The sequence below is a fragment of the Procambarus clarkii genome, chromosome 5 (genome assembly GCF_040958095.1).
Source record: "Procambarus clarkii isolate CNS0578487 chromosome 5, FALCON_Pclarkii_2.0, whole genome shotgun sequence".
NCBI classification, from domain to species: Eukaryota; Metazoa; Arthropoda; class Malacostraca; order Decapoda; family Cambaridae; genus Procambarus; species Procambarus clarkii.
Window position 1 is genome coordinate 29,739,104 of NC_091154.1, and position 24,110 is coordinate 29,763,213.

Genomic DNA, 24,110 nt, shown 5'->3' on the forward strand with positions numbered 1-24,110 from the left:
AGACCAGTGAATAATGGTGTTTATTTTGACCAGACCACACACTAGAAGGTACCTGAAGGGACGACGACGTTTCGGTCCGTCCTGGACCATTCTCAAGTCGATTGTCACAATCAATCACACTTGATTGATTGTGACAAACACAAGATTGACCACACCTTCTAGTGTGTGGTCTGGTCAGCATAATTTAGCCACGTTATTGTGACTCATCGCCTGCAATGGTGTTTATTACTATAAGAACTTATTTTGTGAAGTGTTTGTTTTCAATATATTTAGCTGTGTAGCCGGCAGGCAATGCCAAGAATCGTCGTAGGGGTCTGAATGTGATACTGGCATGCTGTTCTCTTTTGAATTATGGCGACCCTGACCAGCCTGTGTTCATCTCATACCCCAGACCATTCAATGTCAATTTATTTATTTATATACAAGAAGGTACATTTGGGTTGTGAGAGTACATAACATTGGTGTTCTTACATTCTTGTAAAGCCACTAACACGCATAGCGTTTCGGGCACAAAATGCAGAATTTGAATGAGGCTAGCCCCAAGCGTCTAGCTTCCAATTTTGGAGAAACTGCAAATTTTGGATATCTTACAGGTATAGATAATAATAATAATATATGAAAATAATTTATTTTTAAAAAATATACAGAACATGATACAATATGCAAATATAAAGTTTACCAGTAAACCTAATCTCACATATCAGCAAACTCGCGGAGAGATTTCTATGAGATTAAATCATCCACCATTCCACAATGTACAATCTTAGAAAGATTGTACATTTCACAATCTGTACAATCTCAACATATTTATATATATATATTCATTATATATATATATATATATATATATATATATATATATATATATATATATATATATATATATATATATATATATATATATATATATATATATATATATATATATATATATAACAAATATATAGCTCTGCCTAACAAAGCTGTTCACAAAAAAATCCAGTCATCTATGAAGAGCAAAGCTTCTCGCTAATCGCTGATTGGTTGCTGGGAAAATGCTTGATGTTTGTAGGAAGTGGACTTCGTGGGAAATATTTGTAGTACGCAACATTCATGGAACGTCTCAGTTGCTGCCGCATAATTTCTAATGTAGTTGCTACACTCCTTAATGAATGTAAACAAAGCCGCCACGATTGTTGAAAGATGTGCAGGTTTCGTAGTAGGTTGTCTAATTACTTGACGATTCTGGTTTGGAAACAGGATTTGTTGACCTATACAACAAATTACCGGATAGCATAAGATCTACATGGCATCGACGGATGGTTTAAAGTGGTTATAGCCACACATAATACGCATGAGTCTGGCTGGTTATAAACAGAAGTTTGCTACGTATATGGGCCCCCACAGACCCATATATACACACAGACAAGCGCATCGCGATCGAGATGTGTTCCCTCGTTGGAATTCTTTCCTTGCTCACATGCGCAAGCCGGCGTGGGCGGCGGTGACCGGGCAGCTGGCGAGCGCCGCGAGGGCGTAGGGTTGCTGAGATTCTAGCAGCACGCGGGCGTAGCGGGTGTGGAAGTTCCAGGTATGGAGAGTGTATACCTGGGGGTCGTTTAGTAGTTCATTCGCCAGGTCGGGGTCGTCCTGGACATATCGCCGCCAATCCCACCTGGTAGAGGAAGGAGGTGACATGAACGGGTGGAAGAGAATGGGTTAGTATGGGAGAATTGGATGGGCGTGAGTAGGGGTTGACGGGGGTTGGGGAAGAATGTGTCATATTGAAGTGGGTGGTGTAATGCATAGCGACTGCAGAAGGGTTATTAAGTGCACCACAGAAAATCATTTTGACCAATCACCTGGTATACCTTCTTGAGAAGTTATCTTGAGATGATTTCGGGGCTTTAGTGTCCCCGCGGCCCGGTCCTCGACCAGGCCTCCACCCCCAGGAAGCAGCCTGTGACAGCTGACTAACACCCAGGTACCTATTTTACTGCTAGGTAACAGGGGCATAGGGTGAAAGAAATTCTGCCCATTGTTTCTCGCCGACTCCCGGGATCGAACCCAGGACCACAGGATCACAAGTCCAGTGTGCTGTCCGCCCGGCCGACCGGCTCCCCGCTTTTTTGTCAGAAAATTTAAGTTGAAAATCTATAGTAATGTTTCTCTGCTTTCGTCAGAAAATTTAAAATGAAAATCTATATTGATGTTTTCCTACATTTACATAAGTTTGATTTTAATAAATTATACTTCTCCAATGTATGAACAAAAATTATGACGGAAAAATAATTTAGAGAATAATTCAACTAATTGACCTTTTCTCCTTAAACCCCCCCCCCCCTTGGAATATTAAAATATTCTCCCCTTAGATTTCCCTTAGATTAGGGAAAATCACCCCCGGTGGGGGGTGGGGAGAAGTTCTCCATAGAATTTATCTAGAACGAACTAGACCAAGCATAAATTAACCTGATCTAATCTAACCTAATTTCACCCAATCCAACATAGCAATTTGACTCTGTTAAATTCACCTTAACCTAACGTAACCGAATGACCTAATATGGCTCAACTTGACCTAACCCTAACTTGATTATCATAAACTTGATCCAACTTATCTCACAATGGCTTGCTTCAACATGATATCACTCGACTTAAAATTAACTCTTAAAAATTATTTAAAAAGGATCGCGGAGAAAAGATTAAAAAAAGAGGATTGTCAGGATTTTGTTAGGCTGCGATTGCCATGTTGGGATCGTCATAAAGGGACTGTGTTATGTGGAATCAGGGTCAGCGTCTGACCTCTTGTTCATATGCTGGTTAGTTAATTTCTTAGAATGGAAATGAAAGCGTTAATTGAATGTTTACATTTTCAATCGGAGAGTGATTCCCCCAGCTTATATAAACACACACGCGCGCTTTGATGTGGTGCGGGGCGCGGTGAGAGGTACAGACATCCCACCATTTTAATTAAAGTTGTATCATATTTGGAGAACTTAATTCTAGGTGTGTCTAGGTACGTCATAATGGATGGGGCTGATGCGTGTGGTTAAATATTGTGAGGGATTTATATAAATGTATAATTCATTTTCTTACACACACACACACACACACACACACACACACACACACACACACACACACACACACACACACACACACACACACACACACAGGGCCTCGCGGCTAAGTGGATAGCGCTTGGGTGGATCTGGGGGGGTCGTAGTCCTACGGTCCGGGTTCGATTCCCCGGCGGGGGCAGAAACAAAAGGATAGAGTTTCTTTCGCCCTGATGCCCCTATTCACCTAGCAGTAAATAGGTACCTGGGGTTAGACATCTGCTAATATATATATATATATATATATATATATATATATATATATATATATATATATATATATATATATATATATATATATATATATATATATATATATATATATATATATATATATATATATATATATATATATATATATATATATATATATATATATATGCAGTGCATGTAAAAGATGAAAAATAAATTGGTTAGAAAGGCGGGATAAAAGAGTTAATAGCTCGATTCTTCAGACACAAATAGTGAATACACACACACACACATATATATATACTTCATCTTAATCATAACATACATACTAATGGAATGCATTGGGAAGTGATGTGGTGGAGGCAGACTCCATACACAGTTTCAAATCATGATAGGACCCAGTAGGCTCAGGAATCTCTACACCAGTTGATTGACGGTTGGGAGGCGGGACCAAAGAGCCAAAGCTCAACCCCCGCAAGCCCAGCTAGGTGAGTACTTACACCAGAACTGAGAGGTAAAAGTTACGAGGAAAGGCTACGGGAACTAAACCTCACGTCCCTGGGAGACAGAAGAGTAAGGGGAGATATGATAACCACATACAAAATTATCAGAGGAATTGACAATTTCCAAATTATTTAGCACGGGTGGAACACGAACAAGGGGACACAGGTGGGAACGTAGTGCCCAAATTAGCACAGGGACATTAGAAATAATTTTGTACAGTGTCAGAGTAGTTAACAGATGGAATGCATTAGGCAGTGATGTGGTGGAGGCTGACTCCATACACAGCTTAAAATGTAGATATGAGCCCAATAGGCTCAGGAATCTGTACACCAGATGACTGAAAGTTGCGAGGCGGGACCAAAGAATCGAAGCTCAACCCCCCGCAAGCACAACTAGATGACTACACTCACACAGCTGGACGTAATGAGGTTACTGAACAATAAGAAATAAAATGACGCCTGACAGTGCCTCAGGGGGGGGGGGTAGAATAACAATGAAGTTACGCAAGCACTTACGAACGTGTACATCTTTCCTCAGTCTTTGACGGCTTTGGTTACATTTACTAAACAGTTTACAAGCATGAAAACTTCCCAATCAACTGTTGTTATTGTTATAAACAGCCTCCTGGTGCTTCGGAACTCATTAACAGTTTAATAATTGTAAACAAAGCCGCCAAAGATTTAAAAAAAAGATGTACACGTTCGTAAGTGCTTGCGTATCTGTTTCGTGAATCTGGCCCCAGGTCTCCAAGAGGATAGTGCCAGAGCTCACTAGCTTTAAATGGTGCCACTGTGTCTGACTCAAGATCATACCAGCTTAAATGGGAGCCATTGTGACGTGGTCTCCAGAAGAAGAGACCCAGAGACGACCCGACAAAGCAAGACCGCACTCACCGGATCCGTGAGGGATAAATTATCCATCAGATACGACTAGGTTTTCTGGCCCAGTTGGATAATGGACTAATTCATGACGTACACACAAGAACCAAATTATTATATACGATGGCTGGCGACGAGGAGGGGTCGTACAAAGAGGGGTCGTACTAGGAGGGGGCCGTACAAGGAGGGGTCGTACTAGGAGGGGTCGTACAAGAGGTCGTACAAGGAGGGGTCGTATACAACACATCAGTCACTAAAAGCGAGAGACACAGAGACAAAGTTGAGAGAATAATCTATTACAGAGCGCGACCACTAGGAAAAGATATACAACCCCTCACAGTTAAATTATTCCAAAGAAAACACTTGATATAAGAGTCACAGTTAGCCAGGTGGAGGATGGAAACTGACTTAGCGAAGGACCTGCCTTACCCACCAGAGCCCAGGAGCTGAGCCAGACTCACCAAGCCACGGGGTAGAAGGCTCGTGGGGGAAGGATGGTGATATCCGGACACCTTGGAAGACGGCCTGAGGGAAGCTCCAGTCCACACCTGTTGAAGAGTTCTACTGTCAGTCTGTGCTAGAGAGAGAGAGAGAAAGAGACAGACAGACAGACAGACAGACAGACAGACAGACAGACAGACAGACAGACAGACAGACAGACAGACAGACAGACAGACAGACAGACAGACAGACAAACAGAGACAGAGCTGTGTGACGGCCATAGCATTTAGCGTTGTGTTTATGGTTCCGAATTGATACCTAATCGTGTTCAATTGTTTCATTGGGATGCAATCCCACACCAGCTCCCTAACTCCTTGGTACCTATTTACTACTAGGCGACCAAAGGCGTTAAGGTGAAAGGAAACGCGCCCAACCATTTCCATTCTGCCCGGGAATCGAACCTGGGATTCCCGATTGTAACTCGAGAACGAAGCCAACAGTACTATACCCTGGGCCCTTGAGCCATGTACCCATAAGGTAACTCCGCTCCCTGTACAAGGTAATACACGTCAACCTACTTCATTACTGATGGCGTGTGAACAACGGAAAAAAAACGGTTTTAAATCTCAGTTTGAACATGCAAACATTCGGACATTCCCATGTCCGTTATGACGTCGTTTGTCATACCTTCCGCTTCCTTCGTCATGTCCGTGGCCAGAACACACCACGGACGATATGGAGAGATCTTCATGTCGCTGCACAGTTGGCTTCGTTCTCGACTGACAATCACAAGGCTTGATTTTCGGGCACAACAGCAAAGGCGGGACCGCCATTATTGTCTCAATTCTCGGGCGGGACTTGCATGTTTCATTTCACGTAATACCCTCTGTTCACTTAGCAGTAAATAGGTACTCCCGGGAGTTAAGTAACCGTTGAGGGGTTGCATACTAGGGGAGGTCAGTAGTTGCAATAAAAAGGGGAGACATCATTATAAGCATAAAGGTCATTTTTTTTTCAGACGAGGCTTCCCTGCTGGAGCAGCGTAAGCGCTCCATATGGGTCGTAACATATGTGCGACCTGGAGACTAGCTGGGTATAACAGAAATTCTATATAGCATTCAGAGGGCGCCTTTGTCCAAGCTCCTGGTGGTCATCAAGATATTGGCCAGGGTTGGCATTCGCGGCCAGGGTTATATTGTATGTGTGTGCCTTTGTCATACAGTGGTCTGAGGCGTCATGCCTTCTCCCAGGTATTGTGGGAGAAGACATGACCCCCTGCACCGGCCCACAAAAGGAGAGACATGCTTTGTGGTCCACAGAGCTGCCTCATCTTCGTTCTGTGCTCCTTTTTAATTCTTGGTCAGGGTTGGTCAGGTTCCTCTTTGAAAAACTTCCTGGAACTCTCAGTGAATACTTTTCATATTGACCAGACCACACACTAGAAGGTGAAGGGACGACGACGTTTCGGTCCGTCCTGGACCATTCTCAAGTCGATTGTGATGATTAACTGCTCTATTAGAATACTTTTCATAGTTCCTCCTACGTCTGACCTTCCTGTCTCTTGTGTAGACAGAATACTTGTTGATGTTCCAGTACATAGTGTCCTCTTAAGTCTATGGGACAGTCTCCTCGCATTTGCTTACCGTTATTCTTACATTACTCCTTCAACTTTCTCCAGCTGAAAGAAACTCTTCTCCGTTTGTTTCTGTCTCGTCCGGGAATCGAAATGGCTCCGCAGACTGCGAATGCCGAACAGCGTCCGCTCGGCCGCGAGGAGTCTGCTGTAGGGAGTGGACGAGGTCAGGGGGTGATTGAAGAGGGAAAACAAGCAGAGAGCAGATGTCTGCTCCTTTGTCCTGTTAATCAACCATTATGTGACGTAATTTGTCAATTGTTCGGCACTGTACTATTAACGTAGTACATTAACTGCTCTATTAGAAATTTCTACGGTTGGAGGTATTAAAGTGTTTATATAAACTGATTTGAGGGAATTACAAATATGTTTGTATAATTGTTACACTCGTGTCTGGTTCACTGGGTATGTTGGTAAGTGTTTCTGGTACACTGGGTATGTTGGTAAGTGTTTCTGGTTCACTGGGTATGGTGGTAAGTGTTTCTGGTTCACTGGGGTATGGTGGTAAGTGTTTCTGGTTCACTGGGTATGGTAAGTGTTTCTGGTTCACTGGGTATAGTGGTAAGTGTTTCTGGTTCACTGGGTATGGTGGTAAGTGTTTCTGGTTCACTGGGTATAGTGGTAAGTGTTTCTGGTTCACTGGGTATGGTGGTAAGTGTTTCTGGTTCACTGGGTATGGTGGTAAGTGTTTCTGGCTCACTGGGTATGGTGGTAAGTGTTTCTGGCTCACTGGGTATGTTGGTAAGTGTTTCTGGCTCACTGGGTAAGGTGGTAAGTGTTTCTGGCTCACTGGGTATGGTGGTAAGTGTTTCTGGTTCACTGGGTATGGTGGTAAGTGTTTCTGGTACACTGGGTATGGTGGTAAGTGTTTCTGGTTCACTGGGGTATGGTGGTAAGTGTTTCTGGTTCACTGGGTATGGTGGGAAGTGTTTCTGGTTCACTGGGTGTGGTGGTAAGTGTTTCTGGCTCACTGGGTATGGTGGTAAGTGTTTCTGGTTCACTGGGTATGGTGGGAAGTGTTTCTGGTTCACTGGGAATGGTGGTAAGTGTTTCTGGTTCACTGGGTATGGTGGTAAGTGTTTCTGGTTCACTGGGTATGGTGGTAAGTGTTTCTGGTTCACTGGGTATGGTGGTAAGTGTTTCTGGTTCACTGGGTATGGTGGGAAGTGTTTCTGGTTCACTGGGTATGGTGGGAAGTGTTTCTGGTTCACTGGGTATGGTGGTAAGTGTTTCTGGTTCACTGGGTATGGTGGTAAGTGTTTCTGGTTCACTGGGTATGGTGGTAAGTGTTTCTAGTTCACTGGGTATGTTGGTAAGTGTTTTTGGTTCACTGGGTATGGTGGTAAGTGTTTCTGGTTCACTGGGTATGGTGGTAAGTGTTTCTGGTACACTTGGTATGGTGGTAAGTGTTTCTGGTTCACTGGGTATGGTGGTAAGTGTTTCTGGTTCACTGGGTATGGTGGTAAGTGTTTCTGGTTCACTGGGTATGGTGGTAAGTGTTTCTGGTTCACTGGGTATGGTGGTAAGTGTTTTTGGTTCACTGGGTATGGTGGTAAGTGTTTCTGGTTCACTGGGTATGGTGGTAAGTGTTTCTGGTTCACTGGGTATGGTGGTAAGTGGGGGCTATGCTCTCTCCTTTTGTTTCATTGCTGAATATTATTCACTGTCTACTCATCCTCACAAAATATTAGAGTAATGTCAAAGTACCTTAAAAAATGGTTAGCTTATACACGAATGTCCAAGTACATGCAATGGTGTGTGTGTGTGTGTGTAGGTCTCTCTCTCTCTCTCTGTCTGTCTCTCTCTCTGTCTGTCTCTCTCTCTGTCTGTCTCTCTCTCTGTCTGTCTCTCTCTCTGTCTCTCTCTCTCTCTGTCTTTCTCTCTCAATCTGTCTTTCTCTCTCTCTGTCTTTCTCTCTCTCTCTGTCTTTCTCTCTCTCTCTGTCTTTCTGTGTGTGTGTGTGTGTGTGCTTAAGTAAATATGAAGTCGAATCCTTGCATAACAACCGAACATGATGCCTTTGCTCTGTGTGATAAATGCATTTATTTGCACGTTAACGACTAGAATAGTATAATTCCTCCTCTGTAGTCAGAGGAGAATGTTTCTCTTTGGACTCATTCTGACTCTCTGTCTCCCTCCCTTCCTCTCACTCACTCATTCTGTCTCTTTTTGTTATGTTTTTATCTGTGTCCATATTTTTGTGTCACTGAACACGACTTTCAGAATCGTTGGTAATTTAAGATAAGAGTACTTAACTCCAGCAAATATTCAGACACCTTAAAAATCACCGCTGTAGCGACGTCAATGGCCTCTGGGAGTTCCACTGAAATGTTGAATTGTTTTTCTATCTGAGAATAGCAACGGAGATCAAACTAGGAAAGCTGTCTGTCTGTCTGTCTCTCTCTCTCCCTCCTGTTGATTGGCAGTCGAGAGGCGGGACCAAAGAGCCAAAGCTCAACCTCCGCAAGCACAACTAGGTAAGTACAAGCCCACTACTCTCAAATTATCATATAGATTGAGCTCCCATTTTTCTCTATCTCCTGACTTCTGCCAATATCGGTTCGGCTATTAGATGGAAAATAAAAATTTACGTCTTGGAGCTATTTTTTTCTTTCTATGAACATTTTTATTTCCAATAAAAAATAAGCACAGAGAGAGAGAGAGAGAGAGAGAGAGAGAGAGAGAGAGAGAGAGAGAGAGAGAGAGAGAGAGAGAGAGAGAGAGAGAGAGAGAGAGAGAGAGAGAGAGAGAGAGAGAGAGAGAGAGAGACAGAGAGAGAGACAGAGAGACAGACAGAGAGAGAGAGAGAGAGAGAGAGAGAGAGAGAAATGTTACACGACCCCAGTTATATAGACTGAACCACTAGGGGGCTCTCTCTCTCTCCCTCACAGCCTTGGCACTCTAACCACCACCATCTAAAGCTCACAAGTAATCCAGCTGGGATGGCCCCATTGTAGACCGAGGGCCTAAACAGCGTGTACAGCGTGCCTAAAAGGCTGCAACAACAACAACATGTGACATTGCTCACTTCAGAGTCATAGCTGCTCCCCATATGGGTGATTTCCTATTAGCAGCCTCAATCTCAGCCACTTGCATGCATCTCACACCGCAGGTTCTCTGAATTGCAATGGTTCTCTGTCCTGCTTCAACAATTCATACCATCCACATATGTGTATTTGTGGGGAGGCAATAGCTGACAGGTACGGACGTCCAACCCGTTCTCGTACTTTCGTATAGTCAATATTGACTTATTAAATACGTGCAAATGTGACATACTAAACATACTAGTTTACCTTGAAAAGCTTCATAGAAAACACCGACCTTACCTAACCTTCTTAGTATGATAAGATAAGCAACTTATTGCTTCGTAATTACAATTATTACTTAACCTGTACCTATAATAGGTTAAGTAATAATTGTAATTACGAAGCACTAAGATGCTTATCTTAACATACTGAGAAGGTTCGGTAAAGTCGGTGTTTTCTATGAAGCTTTTCAAAGTAAACTAGTATGTTTAGTATGTCACATATGCACGTATTTAATAAGTCAATATTGACTATACGAAAGTGCGAGAACGGGTTGGGACGTCATGGCCTGCTCTGCCAAAGCACAGGAGGATGGCATGCAAGACATGATGAAGTTAATGACCATCATTAAGAAGACACTTACCACTGCTGGTTGTCCAGCAGAGAGAGAACCTCGTTACCTAATGCCCCGCAACTCTGACGAGCCTGCTGGTCGCCCAGACGGGATAGTAGTGAACCCCTGGAAGAACGGTCGACAGTTGGCGTGGAAAAGGATCTGGGGTCTAAGCTAATCGAAACAACAAGAGACCCTAGAGCTGTCAGCTTCATTTTCCAGTGCCTCAGCGTGTCACTACAAAGGGAAAACACACACTATATTCAGGGTTACTGCACCACGGAAGGAACTGGAGGAACTCAACAGCCTGTAATAAACAACTTTGTACAGTGTATATAACAAAGTTTGCAACTCGGTTTTTGTAATAAAGTTGAAATAAAATAAACAATTACAAAATATAAGGGGGGTGGTAGGAGAAGGTAATATGTGCCAGCGCAAATGGGAACCTTATGGGGTTCCCATTTGCCGGGTACTGCATATCCTCTTCTTAGAGGCCGAGGGGCCTACAAACACAACCAGAGATGGTACCCTTTATACATTCATACGTAGGGTACAAGGCTACTTGTCACAGGTTGTAGAGTTTCTCCAGCTCCACAGATGGCGGGCAGGAACCATGGATGCAGTGAGCATTTCCTATCTGGATCGCCACACTAAGGCGCTGAAAGAGGAACTGACGACTCTAGGGTCTCTAGTTGTTTCAATTAGCTTGGAACCCAGCTCCTTAAAAAACTAGCAACACTTTTACCCCAGGCACCAAGTGTCTCTGAGGCAATGGGGACAAAATTGTAGTGGTGATCAAGATCTCTGTATTTATGCGGCTTGGCTGCTTCCCGGTGATTGGCAGCACCTCCTGCCTGTGCAGCACTGAAGTCAACATAGGTGTTGGTTAAAGTTGAAACGCAAGTGTAGTCCCACACCAACTGTCTACCATTCTTCAAGTTGTTCACCGTGATCCCGTTTGGGCGACCGACAGGCTTATCAGAGTTGTGGGGTATTCGGTAACGGGGCCAACGGGACCTCTCTGCTGGACAACCGGCTGTGGTAAGGCTTCTCTTAATAATTTCATGAACCTCGCCGTGTCTTGCATGCCATCCTCCTGTCCTTTGACAGATATATATATTTGCGGAAAAACCACATGTGAATAATAGAGAATGCTAAAGGCGTTTTCGGCTCAATTCGCCTTCATCAGGGCAAGATAGAGGATTTTCAGAATTAAACATAAAGTCGCACGTCATGAAATGTAATCACTTCAGTGATACTAGAGGAGGTATTCTAGTGTGGAGATATTCCACTTTACTACATATTATAATGAGGACATATTATAGTGAGGATGTATTTCAGCGAGGAGATATTCCACTCTAGGACACATTAAAATTATGACATATAGGAGGACATTTCGGTGAGGAGAGATTCCAATGAAAACATTATCAGGTGGACGCAGATACCAACGAAGATTAATTACCTTTCAGACACATTCCGTTGCCGAAACATTCTAATGAGACCAACTCTATCTAGCAAGAACAGAACGCATTCCAGCGACGACACATTCCAGTACGAACACATTCCAATAACAATAGAGTACAGACATTACACATTTTAGTAAACACTGGTCATTATTCAACAATATTTTTCCCCAACGGCAGACATATGTGTCGACCAGAATATTCGTGGACATGACTGTAGGCGAAGAGCCATAAAAGCCCTCGAATTATGAGGCTTTTTTTGCATGCATTGTCAAACATTTTACGATATGGAGGTGGAATTCTCTCCCTGTTAGGGGCAGCCCAGAGCTGAAACACACATACCAAATGGCATGTCACCCTCCCCTGCCCAGGACACCAATTATCATCACTTTTACGCATTAGCGAACACCAAAAAAATCACCATTCAATTTGGGAATACGATGGAACATGCCTGTTTTTTTGAGTGCTTTGTCAGAATCGTGTTATTGGTTATATCTGCTTTCAAATTTAGAGATACAGGATACGTTTAATTACATTTCTGACTATTCTATCTTTAAATAATAATTTTTGGGGGAAAATTTTGATTAGAAGAAACAGTTGAGTTTATACACCCTAAATATTTTTTTTGTATATCAACAATTACTGCCAAAAACGGGAAAGTTCGTTAACAACTGGATGAATGAAAGAATTGAGAATCGTTAAAGATTCAAAGGGAAGGAAACACCATTAATGTTACAACTATGAAGCTATGGACTGCTATTGGTTGGCATCGTTAACCTAAATTCAGCCGATAAGGTACGTGATTAATTAAGAACAGCTGATGACGCCAGGGTAGGCTGGGACCCGCCACATCTGTACGTTGTGGTAATAACGTGGCAAGAAGCACCGCTTCACAGCCTCTCCTTCGCTATAGATGACAGTTTCATGGGCGGGAAAATGAAATTGCCAGCTGACTTTTATACATAAAGTCCCACGGTAAAGACAAAAGATTTATGTTCTCTCTCGATCTATCCTACAATTTGTTTATATATATATATATATATATATATATATATATATATATATATATATATATATATGTCGTACCTAGTAGCCAGAACGTACTTCTCAGCCTACTATGCAAGGCCCGATTTGCCTAATAAGCCAAGTTTTCCTGAATTAATATATTTTCTCTATTTTTTTCTTATGAAATGATAAAGGTACCCATTTCATTATGTATGAGGTCAATTTTTTTTATTCGAGTTAAAATTAACGTAGATATATGCCCGAACCTAACCAACCCTACCTAACCTAACCTAACCTATCTTTATAGGTTAGGTTAGGTTAGGTAGCCGAAAACGTTAGGTTAGGTTAGGTTAGGTAGTCTAAAAGCAATTAATTCATGAAAACTTGGCTTATTAGGCAAATTGGGCCTTGCATATTAGGCTGAGAAGTGCATTCTGGCTATTAGGTACGACATATATATATATATATATATATATATATATATATCTGTGGCCTCCCTAGGCTTCGGGAGCAAGCCGGCACCGACCTACTGAACGAGAACATGGGTCTGTTCAAGTACGTTTATTGAGACAAGAAAATACATCTCAAAGGGATAGCTATATATATATATGTCGTACCTAGTAGCCAGAACGCACTTCTCAGCCTACTATGCAAGGCCCGATTTGCCTAATAAGCCAAGTTTTCATGAATTATTTATTTTACGACTACCTAACCTACCTAACCTAACCTAACCTAATTTTTTCGGCTACCTAACCTAACCTAACCTATAAAGATAGGTTAGGTTAGGTTAGGTAGGGTTGGTTAGGTTCGGTCATATATCTACGTTAATTTTAACTCCAATAAAAAAATATTGACCTCATACATAATGAAATGGGTACCTTTATCATTTCATAAGAAAAAAAATAGAGAAAATATATTAATTCAGGAAAACTTGGCTTATTAGGCAAATCGGGCCTTACATAGTAGGCCGAGAAGTGCGTTCTGGCTACTAGGTACGACATATATATATATATATATATATATATATATATATATATATATATATATATATATATATATATATATATATATATATATATATATATATATATACACACATACGTATATATACTTACCATGAAGCAAATATGGGGAGAGCGGACTGAGACTCTTCCAGACATTCCCATTACAAAAAACTTGTTCCCCCCCCCCCTCTAAAAAAAGTGTTAAGAAGCTAACCTGTCAATTAGCACCTGAGTTAACAGCTCCGGACCATTGGCGCCCCACACGTGACCGTTGAAGTGCCTGGCGAAGTGGTTGAGACAAGCGCGCAGGAGCGGGTGGGCGCGCGTGAACTTGAGCACCCCGGCGGCCACGTACCGCTCCGACTCCCGCGCGGCGCAGTTGGGGAGGTGGGCCAGGGAGCGCAGCACCAGGGCGTCCAGGTCCAGGTACACTCCCCCGTACTTCCACAACAACAGCCACCTGTCGCCAGGGAAAAGCAAGTTCCTGGAACTTATGTTGACACAGGGAGAATATAGAACATGGATATTCTGGCTGGCGATGTGTGTGTGTGTGTATTTACTATGTGTTTCCGTTGAGTCGAGCTATTTAGCTCTTGAGCCCCGCCTACCCCGCCAGGTTGTGTGTGTGTGTGTCAACTGTCAGTTGACTGACAGTTGAGAGGCGGGACCAAAGAGCCAACGCTTAATTCCCCCTTAAGCACAGCTAGGTGAGTAAAACTAGGTGAATACACACACACACACACACACACACACACACACACACACACACACACACACACACACACACACACACGCACACGCACACGCACACACACACACCTGATACCATCGGTGAGGTGAGATAGCGGCCACTGGCTGTCCTCCCATTTTCTTCGCGTGTACCAGCCTTCGAGCCGCGATCCGTGGAACGCCTGGGTCAGGTTCAGGTGGAAGATTCGCAGATTGGAGAACCGGGTTGTTAAATCAAGAAGAAGTGGGCTCTGTCTAATTACCTGAGCAGGAGAAACGCCTGTTTAGCCTATAGAAACGATTTGTAGGGGTTGTTATCAATTAGGGTTCTGAGTGTGAGAATGACAATGGCTACTTGCTATGCTCCCGTGGTGACACTCCTATGTAATTTATGTACTGTACTTTTTTATGTAAACTTTCCCAAATTACAGATGTACTACTGTTTATGAATAAGGTTGTTTGATTTGTGAAATTTGATTGCCTTAGAATGAGAATGTTGACCATACCACACGCTAGAAAGTAAAGGGACGACGACGTTTCGGTCCGTCCTGGACCAGTCTCAAGTCGATTGTCTGTTCACGAAAACGTCGTCCAAAGATTTCACGAAAACGTCGTCGGAAAACGTTTCCCGAAAACGTCGTCGTCCCTTTACTTTCTAGTGTGTGGTTTGGTCAACATTACACACAGAAATCACAATTGCGTGATACATCAAATGAACAAATCCACAAGGGCCGTGACGAGGATTTGAACCTACGTCCGAGAGCATATCAGACGCTAGTATTATTAGTTAGCTAACACTAGAGTTAGTATTATTCCTTATCGACTGAATCCTCGTCACGGTCCTTGTGAATTTGTTCATTGGTCAATATATTTCAGCCACGTTATTGTGACTCCTCGTCTGCATTGAGAATGTTTATATATAACAGGCGACTGGGAGATCAAAACACCTTTGTTCCCATAGCGTCTGAGACGCATGGCCCCCTGGGGAAGGAGCACCTTGGAATTTCCCAAAGTATTGGGTTCCAGGTTCACTGATTTAACCAGAGACCCAAGAGCTGCCAGTTTCTTATTTCAGCGAATCAGTGTGGCGATACAGAGGGGAAACGCCTGTTGTATCCTCGGTTTCTGTCCGGAAGCGGAGGAGCTCCAAGAGATCCATAACCATTAAACACGTATTGTATTAACCAATATACGTCTTGTAACTTTTAAATATAAAATAAAGCACAACAAAACACAAAAGGAAGGGGGTTATAGGAGAAAACCACACAAACTGTATTGGAGGGGGGACCTAAACATTCCCTCTAATGCGTTATGTGTGGTTTCCTCTGAGGCTATGGGTCCCCCTTCGTCCAGCCAGAGGTGGTACTCCTTCCATATTATATATTATATATTATATATATTATATATATATATATATATATATATATATATATATATATATATATATATAAAGACCGATAAAACTATTATTGGTGCAGTTGATAACACAATAGTCCACATCATCGGCTCTTAATCGAGGAACTCATGTTCATTTACCAGGCAAGACAGAAGCAGTTGGGCAAGTTTCTTTTCACCAAATACGCCAGTTCACCCACCACTAAAATAGGTACTATAGTGAGTTAATGCAACTGTTGTGGGTTGCATCCTAGTGAAGGTCAGTAGTTGGCAAGGGAGATGGGGGTGGATCTGTATAAGACAAAGTACCGGCTTCCTGTCCCCGACCCGGAGAAATAATGTGTGAAAAAGTCAGGTATCCGAGTTAGTATTATTCCAACCGGATATTGAGTCATTATATCCCGAGGTTATCTTGAGATGATTTCGGGGCTTAGTGTCCCCTCGGCCCGGTCCTCGACCAGGCCTCCTTTTTGTTACACACACCCCAGGAAGCAGCTGTCTAACTCCCAGGTATCTATTTACTGCTAGGTAACAGGGGCATCAGGGGTGAAAGAAACATTTTGCCCATTTGTCTCTGCCTCCACCGGGGGATCGAACCCGGAACCTCAGGACAATGAATCGGAAACACAAAAACATCCGAAACGCCCTGACAGAGGTGAACAAGGGCGCTGTAATACCTAACAGCTGGAGAATATATTATGGAATGATTTATACTGTTATAAAACATTACAGAAGTTTAAACTATAATAAAACATAAGAGAGGCGAACGTCTGTCGTATTCTTATTTAAGAACAACACCGATAAATGATAACTTGACAGCCCCCGTTCCTGTGCCAGATAAGTCCACAACGGGCTCACCATAGCCCGTGCTACTTGCAACATTTTGTTCCAAGTAGCGAATCTTAAACAACAACAACAACAATGATAACTTATAAATGATAAGAATAACTTAGTTACAATTTCCCGGACATTTAACAACAAAAACCTAATTCCCGAAAATCCACTTTTCAAGAGAGACAGTAAACCCTATTCCCCATTCCCCCCCTTCCCTGGCCACTACCCACGGGGGAGGTCATGAAGAGGGTGACGGGAAGGTCAGGGTGTCTGAGAGCAGCGGCCTCCACCGTGCACCACATCCTGTAGGTGAGGTGAGGCTGGCCGTACCCCTCCAGGAGCAGCACGCCCTCCTCCTCCGGCTCCCCGACTTCTAGCCTCACCGTGACCACCTCGAACCCCGCGCCCGACGACGGCTCCGGCTGGGGAAGAAGGTGCGGGAGATTACTTCTGTGATAGAGGCATAGGTGGAGGGGGCAATGACCCCTATATATATAATACTATATACATGTGTCACTTTAGCATCTTGGAAAGTTAGGTGAATTAAATGTATTCACTGACTATTAGTTCACGAGGGCTCATGGTGTAGATGAGCCACATTGTGCAGGTCCCCAGGGCGTACAAGACTGCCATTAACACCACACTGCCTCTTTTGATCCTCATGCTGACGTACGCTGCTGCCTCTGGTGTACGCCCTCTGCTGCCTCTGGTGTACGCCCTCTGCTGCCTCTGGTGTACGCCCTCTGCTGCCTCTGGTGTACGCCCTGTGATGACTCACACTTAGTGACGTTCGAACTATTCACGAACAGTGCTACGCTCACTTTCCAAATTCGAATCGTTCGTGGTACAAATACCTCTCCCACGTACTGCAAATACACAGATAATTATTGCCCATCGTGTCACTACACCAAATCTAGCCTGACCTAGTTCGAGCTATAAGATAAATGATAATATATTTCATTGCTTTATATATGAAAAAAAATATTGATTTTTAATATGCATTACATTTAAATTAGCGAGTGTTTGTTTGTGGGTGAATAGCGCAGCTGTGGCGAGCATGCCTTGAGGACAGGCCGCGTCTTCAGATGCTGACCCCTTGCGAGCTGCACGTTCTTCAGATTCACCAAGTTACATTCCATCACACATTAAACCATTCGAGGTTTGAATCACAATTTCGAAGACATGACGCCACTTTTAGCCCACTTTCATGAACAAAAAACCAACTGACCACATTAGCACAACTTCGCTACCAGTTCCGCACCAGTTTAGAACCTGTTCAAAACTAGATCAGCACCATCTTAGCACTAGTTTACCACCATTAACACGTCACAAACGTTACAGAGACGCGGAGACGCCATAGTGGCGTCTGCTCACCGACTAACGGCGCGTTCACCTACATATTCCTTATCTCGTAATCTTGTCGGTTCTCGTGATAAAGTAAGATAACGATAAGAGAACTACAGGCCTCCACTCTGCTTCGCCCATATACTCCTCACTAAGTTGACCAGACCACACACTAGAAGGTGAAGGGACGACGACGTTTCGGTCCTTCCTGGACCATTCTCAAGTCATTTTACTTTAGCCACGTTATTGTCACTCCTCACTAAGCTTCACAATCGACAGAAACAGCGACAATAGAAGACTGGAAATTGGGGGAGGCATTATGCATCAAGCAAGCCATGCTAACACCAAGTTACACTCTGTTCTCAAGAACACGACACAGCATCCAATATACTGCCACACCCAATGAGCCTATTGGCCCATGAGTGAGGTTCTTCACCTTCATCATATCCTCGGCTGTATTGTTTATCCGGCAGCATAAAAACATTAAAGAGCGCTCTGGACACGTAATCCTAGGGTCCGGGTTCGATCCCAGGTGATGGCAGAAACAAATGAGCACAGTTTTTTTTCACCCTGATACCCCCTGTTACCTAGCAGTAAATAGGTACCCGGGAGTTAGACAGCTGTTACGGGCTGCTTCTTGTGTGTGTGTGTGTGTGTGTAAAAAAAAAAGTTAGTTAGTAGATAGTAACAGTTGATTGATTGACAGTTGAGAGGAGGGGCGAAAGAGGCGGGCTCAACCCCCGCAAGCACAACTAGGTGAATACAACTAGGTGAACACACACACACACAAAATAACAAACTAAATACATAGAGCATCGAGCATTACTCTCGAGACTGTCAGAGGTAAATCATTAAATCAGGCCAGCGCCGACAGCTGAACTCCATTATCATACATATTAAATGATTCATCCATAATTTGCAAGAATACGAGGTGATACATAACACACGGAGCTATAATTAGTTGTTGCAGCCTAGGGAATAGGGCGAGGAAATTGGATAATAAAATGAGTTGTTTTTAATCTTCCTGATTTCTTATGGAACATCAATCGGTATTTAGTTGCATTGAAAGCTCATATATATAGACCAGCCTCTTGATTTGTCACTCCGTGCAAAATGCAACGTCCTAACCTCACCACGAAACGTACTAACTCATCTAGCCTATCGAATCCGATGCACGAAAAGCCTACCCATCTGCGCGCCGTTATTTTTCGTAGTAGGCTACGTTTGTAACGTTGAAAAAAAAGCGCGATCTATTGGGTGATAGGGATTGTAAATATAACACCGTGGGTTGATTGTTGACCACGAGTGTGTATTGGTGTTGATATAGAATGTGATGATTGTTTTGCTGCTGTTGCAACGGTGACGATTGCTACTCTTACGTCGCAGCAACAGGAGCAGCATCAACGGCAATAAGAGCAAAACGGAAGGAACAACAGCAACATAAAAGACAACAGAGCAGCATCAAAAATAATAACAGCGTCAACAGAAGGAGTAATAACAACATAAGCAAGAATAATAATAAAATATCTAATAACGATAAAAATAAAAATTATTATTAATACGGAGAAGAAAGAGAAGAAAGAGAAAGAAGAAGAAGAGGAGGAGGAAGAAGAAGAGAGACTAAACGACAAAAGTCAGGGAAAATATAATGTTCAGGAGAGCCATAAAAGCTTTGATCTGAAGACAAAAGCAAAAAAAAAGATTAAGTCAATGAATCGTCTGGCTCTCTTGATCCTTACCCCCCCCCAATTCTCCCGTTAGTTGATCCCAATTATACAGGTAGTTCACCCAAATCCTCTCGTTAGCTCGTCTAATCCAGATTCTGTCGAGTCTTCTCCCCAATTCTCTCTGTCCTTTACCTAAATTCACTCGTTAGCTTACCCCAAAAAATTCCCAAGGTAGTTTGCCCTAAATTCTCTCTGCGATTTATTCAGCTGTAATTAATAGCTTTCATAAATACCATAAAAGCCAGGAGCACTACACAGGAGCCAGGAACACTACACAGGAGCCAGGAACACTATACAGGAGCCAGGAACACTATACAGGATCCAGGAACACTACACAAGACCCAGGAACACTACACAGGACCCAGGAACACTACACAGGAACCAGGAACACTTCACATGACCCAGGAACACTACACAGGAGCCAGGAACACCACACAGGACCCTGGAACACCACACAGGACCCAGGAACACTACACAGGAGCCAGGAACACTACACAGGAGCCAGGAACACTACACAGGAGCCAGGAACACTACACAGGAACCAGGAACACTAATGGATCCACTCCTTGAGGAGAGACATCAAATAGATTGAGTTCGTGCTCCGCGAAGTCAGGCCGGCCGGAGAAGATGATTGGTCAAGCACGTTTGCCTGCCATTGGCTGAGAGTAAAATGAATCTTCTTTACATGTTATTCTCTGGCTTAGGCTATCCCCCCCTAAGTTTTACGCGGATTCTATTCTAACTGGGCGAGAATAGCTCGAGGTACCTCATCCCATTGTGTGTATTTATACTTCAATAAACTGAATATGAACTGTGCCTATTCTCAAGTTAAAATAATTTTTCACTCAGCATAAATCTGCTTCCAGTATTAGAAACTCTGCGCTTTGCCTCGTGCTCATATTTTGAATTACTTAAAAAAAAGTATCACTAATACCCTTCGTCCTCTTGATATCAATACTTATGCAACATGTTTACTCCGTTGCATTCTCGTTCACACTGGTTCTCCTGCTTCCACAAATGTTGGTGTTTAGTCAATTTATGTTTCCTGTCGTCCTCTACGAGGCTTTGATGAAACTGGTCGCACACTTAATGACAGATTTTAAGTGCACACGAGAGAAGTGTTAAGCTTGCTGACGCGAACACTGTTCTATTCTATCCTGTCTCTCTCTCTCTCTCTCTCTCTACCCAACCACTTGGGATGGACGGTACAGCGAAGGTCTCGCTTCATGCAGGTCGGCGTTCAATCCCTGACCGTCCAAGTGGTTGGGCACCATTCCTTCCCCCCGTCCCATCACAAATCCTTATACTGACCCCTTTCAAGTGCTATATAGTCGTAATCGCTTGACACTTCCCCCACCCCCCCCCCTCCTGATAATTCCCTTCCCTTCTCTCTCTCTCCAGACGCCTCATGTTCACCTGGCTGCCATACAGAGCGTGGCCAGCCTGAGCCTTATTGTTGTGGTTTTAGATTCAGGCTACTGGGAATAAAAAATTCCAAGTAGCACAGGGTATGGTGATCCCGTAGTGGACTTACCTGGCACAGGAGCGGGGCTGTAAGTGTGACCTGAGCCTCAGTCATCGCTTTCTTGATGTTGACTCATAAAGTATTAGCAGATTGTTTAATGCTTTAATCTTCTTAGCGAGCGTGATCTGACTTAGTTATTTGCTCCTATGTCCTCTTCTCTTTCTTGATTTTATATCCTTGTGTCTCTATTTTGGTTCTGTCTAACTTCCCGTTTTTCCTTTTCGCGTTTTTCTTCCCTTCATTAAATTTCAATGGATTACTTGTTTCAACCCAGATATTGTGACGGTGTCTTCTTAATCCTAATTATTTAAACATCTACAATATTACACAAATGAACAAATCCACAAGGGACGTGACGAGGATTCGAACCTGCGTCCGAGAGCATCCCAGACGCTGCCTTAATCGACTGAGCTACGACATGGTCTTCTAAAATATATTAAAATATAAACATATGACGGTTGAATCAAAATCTTATTACATGAACCACTTGTCTAACCACCATTACGCTTTGACGGGAAGACAATTGTGTAAGTCTGTCGCAAGGTTGATGAACTACCCCTGTACCCCCGTGTGTGTGTAGACAAGTATATTTTTCATCTTGAAATTGAAATTTAAATAAGTTTATTGAGGTAAAATGCACACAAAGGGATGAGGTAGCTCAAGCTATTCTCACCCCATTCAGTACAACGTGTTAATACATACATAGACACACATCACAAATAAACATATTACCAAACATTCTGAGAGATAAACACATATAAAGTTCCTCCTTAACAAGTAGTATGTTATCAGACGTACACACAAATACTTTTGTGACCTAGGTATACTGTATAGACAATTTTTCATCTTTGTTGCCCCTGCAACCAATCTAGCAACAAGAGGCTCGAGTTTATGCAACCCGGAGCTAATTAAGGTATTTTGCAGGCGAAAAATGTCACAATAACTTTGGTGAAATAACTCAAGCCACAAATATGAAATTAAGTGTCGACGTTTCGGTCCTGGTCTGTCAGCAACCTGACCTCTAACAAAGAACGTCGCTTTTCGTTCACATAAGGCCAAAAATAGTCGTACTAGAAAACGGAAGTGGGTCGCGAAAGTGTCGTACTGTCCCGTTTTCTGTTTTGGGTCCTCTGGCTTAGGCTGGTAGGATAGGAGAGGACACTAAATTAACAGTTTTCTTGTCGGTTTGAAACCTTAGGAGGACGGACTGACATCATACAGGACGGATCTAAACGCCATTGCTGTTGTTACCTATGTATGGCTCAAGTTATTTAGAATATCATATTTTAACTTCATTAATTTGAATTGAATTATAATTCTATCGATGAAGGATTTACAATAAGCAACTTTCCCAGCAAGAACAATGACGATGATTACACACAGGTGTCACTTTCACACAGGACACACAGGTGTCACTTTCACACAGGAGTCACTTTCACACAGGACACACAGGTGTCACTTTCACACAGGACACACAGGTGTCACTTTCACACAGGACACACAGGTGTCACTCACACAGGAGTCACTTTCACACAGGACACACAAGTGTCACTTTCACACAGGAGTCACTTTCACACAGGACACACAGGTGTCACTTTCACACAGGACACACAGGTGTCACTTTCACACAGGACACACAGGTGTCACTTTCACACAGGAGTCACTTTCACACAGGACACACAGGTGTCACTTTCACACAGGACACACAGGTGTCACTTTCACACAGGACACACAGGTGTCACTTTCACTCAGGACACACAGGTGTCACTTTCACACAGGACACACAGGTGTCACTTTCACACAGGACACACAAGTGTCACTTTCACACAGGACACACAGGTGTCACTTTCACACAGGACACACAGGTGTCACTTTCACACAGGATACACAAGTGTTACTTTCACACAGGACACACAGGTGTCACTTTCAAACAGGTGTCACTTTCACACAGGACACACAGGTGTCACTTTCACACAGGTGTCACTTTCACACAGGACACACAGGTGTCACTTTCACACAGGACACACAGGTGTCACTCACACAGGACACTACAAACGCACATCTGCGATCGTCTAATCCGGCGAGTTCACTTCTATCTTCCATCCAACAACACTCAAGGTTCCCTCACTGAGTCTATCCAACCCATCCTCCTACAGATTACGTCACTTTTAGCTCGTAAGCGCTCTCAGGCTGACAAAAGAACGTAATTGAAAATGAAATCGGCTCGCGAAAGTGACGTACTTTCTCGTTTTCTGTTTTGGGATCCTCTGGCTTAGGCTGTTAGGTTAGGTGAAGAAACTTCCAATTAACGGTTTTCATGACATTTTGAAAATCTTAGGAGAACTTCCTTCCCTTCCTACCCTATGTAAGATAACTCGTACGACGTCTTACAATTTATGTCGCTTTTCGCAATCAATCCTCAAAGTGTGCAATAAAAGATCCTCAAAGTGTGCAACAAAAGTATTTGTATTAACGATTGATAAAATGTGTTGGAATGCATGGGATCTGTTGCAATCGATGGAATGTGATGCAACTTAACGTATCAGTTTAGAAAAAATAGTTTACATCAAGTAAATATTATCCATCTTGAAATGTCATGGAGGTTCCACTCAGAAATGACGTCATGGAGGTTCCACTCAGTTAGAAATTACGTCACGGAGGTTCCACCCAGTTAGAAATTACGTCACGGAGGTTCCATCGAG

The 24,110-nt window shown here is 43.1% G+C and overlaps 1 protein-coding gene across 4 annotated transcripts; it reads right to left on the reverse strand.

Moving 5' to 3' along the window:
- Positions 1 to 923: 923 nt before the first annotated feature.
- On the reverse strand, positions 924 to 18,201 carry LOC123761896 (lactosylceramide 4-alpha-galactosyltransferase). 4 transcript variants are annotated; one of them, XM_045748103.2, is made up of 8 exons: positions 17,818 to 18,201; positions 17,540 to 17,678; positions 17,374 to 17,493; positions 17,043 to 17,234; positions 14,674 to 14,846; positions 14,069 to 14,314; positions 5,131 to 5,217; positions 927 to 1,654 (listed from the first exon to the last, which is right to left on the reverse strand). In XM_045748103.2, the coding sequence occupies exons 3-8, from the start codon at positions 17,473 to 17,475 to the stop codon at positions 1,456 to 1,458; spliced, it is 999 nt and encodes a 332-aa protein (XP_045604059.1). In that variant the 5' UTR covers positions 17,476 to 17,493; positions 17,540 to 17,678; positions 17,818 to 18,201; the 3' UTR covers positions 927 to 1,455. The 4 variants fall into 4 exon arrangements, with proteins under 4 accessions (XP_045604060.1, XP_045604059.1, XP_069156338.1 ...); XM_069300237.1 differs by having other exon boundaries at positions 17,374 to 17,576; XM_045748106.2 differs by having other exon boundaries at positions 1,471 to 1,654; positions 14,083 to 14,314; positions 17,374 to 17,678.
- Between the last annotated feature and the right edge of the window lie 5,909 nt (positions 18,202 to 24,110).